The 10,896-nt window shown below is 42.5% G+C and overlaps 1 protein-coding gene across 3 annotated transcripts in view; it reads left to right on the forward strand.

Annotated features, from left to right (window-relative positions):
* LOC120557635 (activating transcription factor 7 interacting protein) overlaps positions 1-8,409 on the forward strand; it is a 28,432-nt gene extending 20,023 nt beyond the window's left edge. For 2 of the 3 annotated variants that reach the window (XM_039798167.1, XM_039798175.1), the window contains exons 4-14: positions 50-503; positions 2,008-2,189; positions 2,324-2,461; positions 2,637-2,708; positions 2,802-2,893; positions 4,479-4,543; positions 5,875-6,543; positions 6,844-6,945; positions 7,090-7,167; positions 7,396-7,478; positions 7,873-8,409. In XM_039798167.1, coding sequence (XP_039654101.1) covers positions 50-503; positions 2,008-2,189; positions 2,324-2,461; positions 2,637-2,708; positions 2,802-2,893; positions 4,479-4,543; positions 5,875-6,543; positions 6,844-6,945; positions 7,090-7,167; positions 7,396-7,478; positions 7,873-8,319 — 2,382 coding nt within the window. In that variant the 3' untranslated portion in view covers positions 8,320-8,409. The remainder of the gene's footprint in view (positions 1-49; positions 504-2,007; positions 2,190-2,323; positions 2,462-2,636; positions 2,709-2,801; positions 2,894-4,478; positions 4,544-5,874; positions 6,544-6,843; positions 6,946-7,089; positions 7,168-7,395; positions 7,479-7,872) is intronic. The other variant, XM_039798183.1, reaches the window with a different exon arrangement.
* Positions 8,410-10,896: the final 2,487 nt, after the last annotated feature.

Below are 10,896 nucleotides of genomic sequence, written 5' to 3' on the forward strand. Positions count from 1 at the left end.
GGCCAAAAATCTTTTTAATTAATCAAGGGTTATTTGTGCTCTTCCTCAGGAGGACCAGACTACAACAGAGGACCCAGCAGTGGATTTGTTGAAGGATTCTGTTAATGGTTTGGCTCCATGTTCGCCTGTACCACCTCCAGTATCTGACTGCACAGAACCTATGGACACAGATAGTGACACTACAAAGGCCGAGGACCTTGGGGCCTCCACAGCCAAAATAAAAGATGAAAAGACTTCTTGCCCCAAATCTACCTCTTCTGATCCCTCTCTTCCTTGTCCTTCCTCGTCTCATCCAGCGTCCTCTTCTAAAGATCTAAAACAAGAAAAGGAAATCAAAGAGGACATAAATGACAAGGAGGATAAAAAAGAGGGTGTGAAGAAAGGATCAACAAACGAGGAAAAGATTGAGGGGGTAGTAAAAGTAGAGACCAAAAAGGAAAAAACTGAAGTTGGACAAACAAAAAAGCCACCTCGGCCATCTTCCACCCCACCATCTAATACAGGTATGAGAGAGTTGGCATTGTGCCAGAAAGCTTCAAGATAATTGCTCCATATTGATAAAGCTCAATAGAAATCCAAAGGAAATTAACCAAAACCAGTAGAATTAGATATGTCATTCAATATTTTATACATGCAGAGCTGTATGTTCTTGTTCTCTAGTTAAACCAATCTAGACCCGAAATGGAAGGCTATGGAAATTTAAAGGGTTCAAGTTAGAAAAAGACCCGTAGACACTTGTAATTGTAGGCTGAATGACATGTTAATAACATCTCATTTAAATTGGTATTCAAACGTCTTTTGTTTGCTCCTCCTTGCCTGGTAATACTCTTGACCTTTAAACTCCATGCACACACACACACACACACACACACACACACACACACACACACACACACACACTGTCTAAAAGGCTTTCTGTCTAAGATTCGGAGTCTCCGAACCCAAACCGAGATGCCCGGGTGATGTCACTTGACTGACTTTGTCAGACTTGACAAAGCGGTTTCCACAAGCGGGGTTGTACTCCCTGTGTCTTCTAAATTGATTTTGAAAATTAAAATCCAGCTTCACTTTAAGATTCTATGACTGAAGCTCATATTTTGCAAGTCTCTAAGATAAATAAATCAAATGGTAAGGATATTAAAACCACTTCATGTTTTATTAAATGGCAAGTAGTATGCAGTGCAAGACAAGGTAGACAAACCATAAGTGCTGGCACTTTGAAGCCAGGAAATGTACCTTGATTTGATACAAAAGAATCTCTTTATCCACAGTATTAACAGAACATCTCTGAGTGTAGGTTGTTGGGAACTTTTTAAATTCTGAGTTCTACGTTAAGTATAAAGCAGAATGTACTAGTTTAAAAAAACAAAAAACTCCTTGGCACAATTTGTATTGGCAAAACCCTTTCTACCTCATGAAAATATTTTACATTACATCATTGCTGCCATTGAAAAAAAAATGTCATTGTCGCCAGGTTGGCTCAGTGGGTAGAGCAGGTGCACATATACTGAGAGGTTTATGCCTCGACGCAGAGGTCCTGGGTTCGAATCCGACCTGTGACGATTTCCTGCATGTCTCTCCCCTCTCTCTCCCCTTTCTCACCTAGCTGTCCTATCAAATAAAGGCGGAAAAGCCCACCCACCAAAATAAAAAAAAATGTCATTTTAATTCTTGTTCTTCTATAAAATTACCATTCTTAGTCTGAGATTGGCAAACATGTGGGGGTAATGCAAAGGATCACCACAAACAGATCTTGTTTATATGTTTATTTCGTAGCGCCAGAGTTTCTGATAGAGGCCCAATTTATCAACTTTAAACATGAACATGTAGTTAGACACAGGAAACCCTTAAAAGCTATTGGTGTGCACGTTCTGTTTCATCCTGCTTCAACAGAGTGACTGAGACTGACCTAAAACAGAATAGTGCCAGAAAACATATGCATAAAAGATTTAGGGCAATGAATGGCACACATAAGGTTCTAGTCAGTGTTTGTCTTTGTTTCTCAAGTAGTGCAAGAGGAGAAGGGCTCCACCTCGGGACTGAAGCGCACTTTATCAGAGGGTTCCGAAAAAGATTGCCAAACCGTTAAAAGGGAGGGGAAGAGGCCCAAGGTGGAGCGTGAGGAGTTGGAGGCACAACTGGAACTCAAATTTACAGCAAAAGCTGGCGCTCACCATAAACTTGAAAAGGTCTGTTTGCAACTATCCTGCAGCACAGAATATTTTCCCAAAGTCTAAGCGAACTGAACGCTGCTTTGATGCCAATGGATATTTCATTACTTAATCTTGCCTTTTTACCCCCTTTCTCTGATATTCTTTCTCAGATGGTGCAACAGCTACTAGAGGAACGGTTGAGGGCCTTGGAGTTGACCATTTTTGACAAACATTTCCAAGAGTTGAAGGACAGAGTAGACAAGATTGACTGTGCCACTAAACACCAAACCGCCATTACCACACTCCAAGTAAGTAGACTGTAACATTGTAATGTGAAGTACATTTTCTTATAGAAGAACACATGCAGCACTGTAAAATGCTCTTTTGCCGATTAGTACTATGTAGTTACGGAGCTGCTAAGATTCACTCGCTACGGTTAGCAAGGCCCACATATAAAGTCCCTCTCTCTACCGTTTGTTTTAGGCCAAGATAAGCCGACTAACAAAAAAGTTTGGAGAGGCCAATCAGGCGTCGGAGAACAAAAGGAAACAGGAGGTAAGAAATGGTTTTCTTTTTGTTACATGCTAAAAGCTTTGTACCTGGTATTCAAGTGATTGTGACTGAAAATGTTCGGTCTGATTTCCGCAGGCGCTTGCTGCTGCTGCTGCTGCTGCTGCTGCTGCTGCTGCTGCTGCTGCCGCCAAGACTGCAACTGTTGCAAACAACCCTCAAGTTCAACGGTACGTGTGTCAATGCCCCCTCTAAATCCCTGTCAACCATACTATATATGTTAGTTTGGGAATTTAGTAATAAGATTCTTGGTTTTTGGAAGTGATTTTCTTTTTTATCCCCAAACTGCAAATATTTTTTTAAGTTAAAATTCACAGCATAAATGTTTTAAAACATGTTATCAAACAGCAGTCTGTTCACTTTGGTATTTTTTGTGACTATAATTTGGCTTTTGTATGAACGTGACAATACCGGACTGAAGCCAGTACTACACACGGAGCCGGTTACAGCGTGAATAGTTGACATTGTCCCGGGTTGCTATCTGTAGTCACTAGAGACTGAATTCAAAACTAATGGACAGAATAAAGAATCCCTACATCCTCCAAATCCATACCGTTTTGGAAATCAAGATTCCATGTCTCTTGTACTCTTAACTTCCAAATAGTTGTAAAGACTGGTTTGGAATAAACAAACGCGTGTCTCGGTCTGTTTTGCACCTGCAAAGTAACCCTGCGTGGGTCCAGGTCCTGAGTCTTGTGACGTTCTACAATGTGAAGCCTGAGCGTTTCCTCAGGCAGTGCAGAGTGTAGTTAAAACTGCACCTCTCCTCCCAACAGCGTGCTCCGTCGGCAGACAGTAGTGCCGCAGCCTCAGGTGCCCAGGGAGGGAGTGGCGCCCTCTGTTGGCAAAACTGCTGTACTGTCCGTCACGAAGGCGAAGGAAGAAGAGGAAATGGAGGAGGAAGAGGACAAAGTTATGTCAGGTCATATTGCCATGGCAAAAAAACTGACAGAATACAATGAAGGGAAATGCAGAGCAGACATTAAACTCCGCACAATCACTTCCCACTTGGAGAAAGTGCTGTTCCACAACTGCAAGAGAAGCTCAGGGAAACCCAGACCTGACCGCTACGCATCTTATGTATTCCGCTACCTAGTCCCATACGACGTCTACTGTGACTGGGTCGCAAAGGTCAATTATGTTGGATTATTGGGCAAGGAGGCACTGCCGACGAACTTGAGGAGGACAATGAGGATGTACATTGAGCATCGATTCCCTGTACTGTCTTGTGACAGCTGGAGGGATATTCGTGACGTTATCAATGAAATACTGCGAGTGAAGAGAAGACCGGAATTTTTTCGCGAATGTGATGAAAGAAAAAACAACTTTTGAAAGTATTTCAGTCTTATGTTACTGGAACAGAAAGCATACTGGGACAATTGTCATTATGCATCATTGGAATTTTTTAAACATTTAGTCTAAATAGCATTCTCGTTGCAGTACGATTCTCGTCAGCGTTCATAAAAAAAATAAAAATAATAATCATTTCATATTGAAAGGGATATGAATTTCTGGTGACTTATGCACAAAAATTGGCACCGCACTTGAAAATGTTGAACTGTACTTAACATACTGATAAATGCGTTAATGAAAACTTGGACATGTACTTCAATTACAGTATGAGGTGGAATCTCGCCTTGTTCAAATGAGACTGTATGAAGTTGAATAAAAGGAAATGTCAGCCCCTGTTACCACATTCAGTCATCTTCCTTTTGTGGATAAACAGCTCTAAGCATAAGCAATCTTTCTAAACAGGCCCGTCCGTACTTCCATGGAGTTTAAGCAGATTCCAACAACTGTTTCTACGTGCAGCACAGCTGGTGAGTCGCAGGATTTCCTTTATGCTGGATGTTGTGTTGGTCTTTTCCTTTTTAAATAGAATAACCAGAGGCACAATAGTTAGCTGAGTGACCTCCCAATAACAAAGCTGTGGATTTTAAATATTTGGACCTGTTTCTTTCCATGAGGAGTTTGCATGTCCTCCATGTGTTCATGTGTCTGGATGCGGTTTCCTTCCACAGTGCAAAAGCATTTTTAAAAGACCAAAACCATCTATAGCCAAACACAAAATGTTCCTTCATTACCATTAACACAGGCATCGTAGTGTAGTTTGAGTCAATTCAACATATGCTGTCCTGCTGTAGTAAATACTCACTAGCATACGGAATCTGTGACTGTAAATAGTCCCCATCACCGTTTACTCCTGTTTGAGTTATTTTTGCAAAAAACGACAGTGCCCAGCTGTCATAGGAAATAGTTTAGCCTTTGTTTTGTATGAAATTGTATATTTTTAAAAGATAACATTTTCAGTTGGAAGGAGTGGCATGGAGCTGAGTGCCACAGACAGGCTGAGGAAGTCAGAATGTTTTGAGAGATGGACTAACACATTGTTGATTTTGGTCTGGGATTCACTGACAATGACAGACATGTAGAAAATTGCCAGCCTTATGCCGCGTTCTGTTTACCTCGGAACTCGTTTTTTACGAGGTCAAAGTCGGAAACCCGCCCCCTGATTTCGTATTTACGAGTTCGGAACTCGTACAAGCTTGCAGTAGCCCGAGATCAAAATCCAACATGGCTGCCCCCTGTATCAACAGTTGAGAAAGCTGCAGTAACAAAGTTATAAGCACTTCTGTCTTATTTGTGTCACTCAGTCGTTCACACAGGCATGTCCAACTTCTATCTGTGGACTTGTTGTTTTGCTGTTTGCATGCACAAAAAACGGCGTAATGCGTTGTTATCAACTGGTTGCTAACAATAGCTAACCGGGCTAGGGCTAATGAAAATCCGACTTTTAAATAGAACGCATTCAACTCGGGTATGAGACCATTCCCAGTTGCGGCTTCCGAGTTCCGAGGTAAATAGAACGCGGCATTATCCTTTCGGTGTCCTGTAGCCGTGTGAAGAATTTGTCTGCATGTTAGTGCTGCAATAGGTGTTACCTGTCTTTTGCCCATTGCATGCCAGGATGTTTTAGCTGCCATGACCGTTGCTAGCAATAAACTAGTCTGCTCCTGGTTTCGCACCCTTTACTTGACTTTAAGTATAAGAAGCAGATGGGTAAAGGAGAACAAAATGCAGTTCATTTGAAAGTCTCAGTGACCCTTCCTGTCACATTCTGAAATAAGCCATTTTTCTTGTTTTCCCTCAGCAAATCCACATACGCTAGCTCTGTCAGCTCCCGCCACAGGTCTGGCCCATACACCCACCTCCAGTGCCATGGTTTCACAGGCCCCCATCCTCCAGCTGATCACCACCACCACCTCTAATGCTGGCTCCACCTTGGCCACTGGCATCACCACTCAGAGTCACACAGGCACCCTGCTGCTGAAGACGGCCTCCGGGAGCAGCCTTATGGCTGCGGGCCAGCCGCTCCTCATCCAGCTGCCTTTATCAATGGCTAATGGCCAGGCAGGAACGCTGGTCAACATCCCTGTCTCTTCTTTATCTGCAGCCAGCTCACTCGGCAAGTCCAAAACCACTACTTCCACCGCCACTTTTATACTCAAGCCTGCTCCCGCTATTACCACTTCACCAGCCTCTGCCCCAGCTGTTGCTACTGTCCCAGCGCTCCAGGCCTCCACTGGCCAGATGTCCTCTGCTCAGCTCTCTCTTGCCCGTGCTGTGTACCAGGGGGGTGCCGGCGGGATAACGACACCCAACGCAGGGGTATCTGTGACCACAGCCAGGACGCCAGCTCAGTCTGTGTCTGTAGCAGGAGCTATGTCTTCTGCCTCTTCACCTGCAACCTCGGGGCCGGCAGCAACAGGTTCCACCGCTCCAGGACCGCCACAAGGGACGTCTCTAACATCAAAGACAGGTGGGGTACTACTTTGTTTACCAATGCTGTTGTCTTTAGAGGTATCTAAAATGCTTCTGCTGCTGCAATCAGCAGCTTGTAAAAATCAAGTTGTCGGTCATTCGGCCAATCCCAGAAATGTCAGAATGGGATGTAAAGGTATGATGCTTGGCTTTCCTTGTTTCATAAAACACTTAGGTATATTATTATTGATTTAAAGAGCAGTGTGCCTTGTGCCTCGTCTTGGCCAAAGAATAGTGAGGTGTTGCTGGCTTTTTTTTAAATTTCTGTTTATTTTTTGGTCTTTTTTTTTTTTCTCAGACAACCAAGCTACAGGATCCACTCCAACCAAAGCAGCTGCTCCGGGGGCACGACCCAAAGGCTCTGTCATTGATCTCACCGAGGACGATGATGACGTACAAGGTAAGGTTGAAGGGAACCTCCTTTTTTTTTTCTTCTCCCATACAATAAAATTGGTTATATTATAATTTGTTGTCTATACCTTAACATGCACTGTAATGAAAAGCAGCCCTTAGTCTAAATATTTTGTTCTTCCATGTTCTCCAGTGACAGGAGTAAAGAATGCCACTGTTGCAGCTCCCTCACCTACCCTGCGTCCTAACCCGGTCATCAGCATTCCCAACAGTAAGTCCACCACATTATGTTGAGGGCATGAAAGGGTGATTCTGTGCATGCATGTGATATTGGGACAAACACATAAACCAGTGCTCATCCTGGCTATGGGAAGCTATCATGATAAAAATCGTTATCTAGTTTAAAAAACTAACAGAATCAAAGCGATAACATGTATATATTGTGTATGTTAACATCTAAGTTATAAATCTGTAATCTTTGCGTGTGTTCTGCCCTCAGGTGCAGGACCAAGGTCGTCCCCGCAAAGCAATCAGAGCTCTACCGGCAATCCTCAATTGACAGTCCACCACCGCCCCCCACTGGTGAGGATTTAGAACAGCATTTTATTCTATGATTTGTTATAAGTTATGTCTTGAGTAATTGTTATTTACATATGTTATGAATGAATGAATGTGAAATATGTGGATCTTATCCTGATGGGCTGCTTAAAAAGCTACCAGTAGTTATGTTGTCTTTGCCCTCAAAAACCGATTTCTTTTTTCTTTTCTTCCGTTTGGAAGTTGAGAATTTTTTCATCTTGGCATATGAAAAACTTTCTCCATCACCTTTCTAAACCCACTTTCTATATGCATGATTACTGCTTGTGCTTTTTTTTATTATTCAAGAGTTAGTGGTCATTATCATATTCAGCCCATTTTGCGTGAGGAAGAATTCATGACAACAGTGTTGTCTTTTTTTTTTTAATTTTTTTTTTAGGACTCTCCACTGAAATCCCGCACTGTAACCAATAGTACGCCAACCCGAGTACTGCCCCCTCTCCCCGCTGCACCCGCACCTCCACGCTTACCCCCGGAGGCTGAGCGGACCTCACTTCCTCAGCAACCTCAGCTGAAGCTGGTGCCAAGTCAGACCGGTATAGTGCTGTCCTGGTGTGTGGCAGAAACTGATCGGACCTGTGCAGCTGTAGACAGCTATCACCTCTATGCCTTCCATCAAGACAACTCCAACAGCAGTGCAGCACAGCAGCACTGGAAGAAGATTGGGGAGGTAAAGGCCCTTCCTCTGCCTATGGCCTGTACGCTGACCCAGTTCCAGTCTGGCTCCACTTATCATTTTGCTGTTCGAGCCAAAGACATCTACGGGCGCTTTGGCTCCTTCTGTGAACCTCAGTGCACAAATGTCATCAATTCCAGCTCTAGCTGAGCAGTTAAAGAATGGAAACAAGTTTTTGCATTTGAAAGTTCATGACTTCTTTTACTACTTTTTATGTTGGGAACTCAAATAGTGTGTATTGAACACATACAGTATCTGTAAATATCTTTCTCTGCATAACAACTGGACTTCTGAGTTGGAGAATTGAAGCGGCAAACGGTTGGTCTGGTTAATGTACGTAATGTAGTTTTTGTGACTCAAGCTGTTGTATATAATTGAATTATTTTTTTTTTTTTATTTTTTTTTTTTTTTTTTTTTTTTTTTTACTTTTACTTGATTGATGTATTTTTTTAACTTTAATTGATAATAGTTCATCATTTTTTTCTGTTTTTTCCAGTTCTTCACGCTTACAGAACCACCAGTCTACCACCTTGAATACAGCAGTACCCCATAGATACATACAGAGATGTCTGTGACAAAAGTCCCATGTTTTACCATTTCCAAATGGATATGCAGTGATTTGCACAGAAGAACCAAAGGCTTTCTATTTCCCTTGTATAGGGATCCAGATAATTGGGCTTATCTGCTGCAGCTTTGTTTTTCTCAGGATTCTCACAGCTGCTCTACATATCTGGCAGCCAATGATGAACCACATAACTGCCAACATTAGTATTTACAATTAAAGGTCCCTTTTGGAGTTGTAGACCTCTAGTGGTGCTTCTTAGCTGTTTTTCTATGAGTTTTTTTTCTATGGTCCCCAGTTTGTTTATCTAGTGCATGCACGCGGGTGACATGATACACAGTCCTACCAATGGGGTCACGCTATTCCATCAACAATTGGCGGGAACATGCCAAGATATGCTGCAATGTGCCAGCAAAGACGGAAGAAGACTGCAAGCTGGTAAACTTAAATGAAACAATGCTAGGATTACAATACCTAAAAAAAAAATTTAAAAAAAAATGGCTTTGCAAATATTTTACTTTGCCTTGACATGTTTGTTAGACATCAACGATACACACAATATGTTTTGTGAGAAACACTCAATGTAAACATAACCTTCATTTGCTTACAATAAAACTACAGGGCCCTTTTAACAGCTTTCATCTTTAGATTTGCTGCACACAGACCACAAGAGGATGTCAGTGTTTAGCTAGCATACTGGTGCATATCTCATTTGTTGCTTTAACTGCAGAAGCAGAGGAGAATTTAAGCATGAAATCATGCAAACCTGCAGCACTCAATTAAGCGCAGACCTCGACTTTCTTTCATAGTCAATATTGTACTGGAAAGTACATAGTAGTTTAATAGTAATTTAACCTTAAAAAGTAGATTTGACTTTTACAGTCATCATTCAACTAGGTTTATAAAAGTATGGTTATAGTTCTACAAGGGCACTCAAAGATGTTCCTAAAGAAAAGGGGGCGGCGCAGTGCTGCAGTGGTTAGCACTGTCGCCTCACAGCTAGAGGGTTCTGGGTTTGAACCGGTCTTGTCTAGATGGTAACCCAAGAATTGCCCGACTATCTATGCTAACATAACTAACCCTAGTCTCGCTTTGCCAGACCATCCACATGCTAGAAAGCGGAGGGGGGTCTGGCTACTCCACATGGCATTCCGGGATGGGAGAAAAACATGCTCTGGTTTATTGGCATTTCTTTAAACCAATCACAATTGTCATGGGCGGCGCTAAGCTCCGCACAGAGCCGCTGAAAAATAGTTGTGTGAGAGAAAACTCAAATTGGACAGATAGTCTAGCTAGCTGTCTGAATTTACCATGCAGAGATCTGAGGAGCAGTTAACCATAGTCCTCATAAATCCACCAAATTAATTTTTTTATTTATTTTAAATTCCAACTCAAAGAAAGCGGAAGGAAGCGGAAAATACATGCATTCGGCGGAATTTCCTGTGGCACCGGAGCAATCCCGGAAGTGGAACATCAAGGATAGACCGTGCGTTTATGGACATCGGAAAAACGTTTTTCCGAGTGAAAACGTCACCATTCACGTAACGTCCTGTGGGAATCAGAGGTGGGAAACTCGGGCTGGATTTTGATAACCGAGTTCCCCAGTTGGTGACGCGTTGTTGACAACTGACGTTTGATGGAGGCGACTTTGGTTCACTGAACATATTTCAATGATAATAAACTGTTTATTGTGGACAAATGCCTCTGCCAAGAAACATACACAGACATAATATGTTTAAAATTATTCATAAATAGGCCTATTTATAAAAAAAAAAAACATTATCCGTGTCTTTTCCCGTTCGTTGTCCTGCAGATAACACAAACAAACACCTGTCCATGTGCTGTTTGGATGCTCGCATAAGAAAACAGCAGAGAATCTTCTGTTATTGTGGCCTCCATGTTTTCACACACCTGATGCTCTAGGCTACGGCCAACCGTTAGTGGCAGTCATGCAAAAAGTTGTTATGCCAAACGCCAATATAACAGAAGAAGAAGAAGAACACGCATCCCGACCATGTGAACGCTACCAGTCGGAAAAACAACGTAACCAGGGGGGCGGTGCCTGTTATTCCGAGGTGGCATGAACGCACGGAGAGACTAAACTAACCCTAACCACAAGGTCAATGCCTAATCTCAACCATGTCATGAGACTTTCGAGACAATCT

This window comes from Perca fluviatilis, chromosome 1 (assembly GCF_010015445.1).
Source record: "Perca fluviatilis chromosome 1, GENO_Pfluv_1.0, whole genome shotgun sequence".
NCBI lineage: Eukaryota > Metazoa > Chordata > Actinopteri > Perciformes > Percidae > Perca > Perca fluviatilis.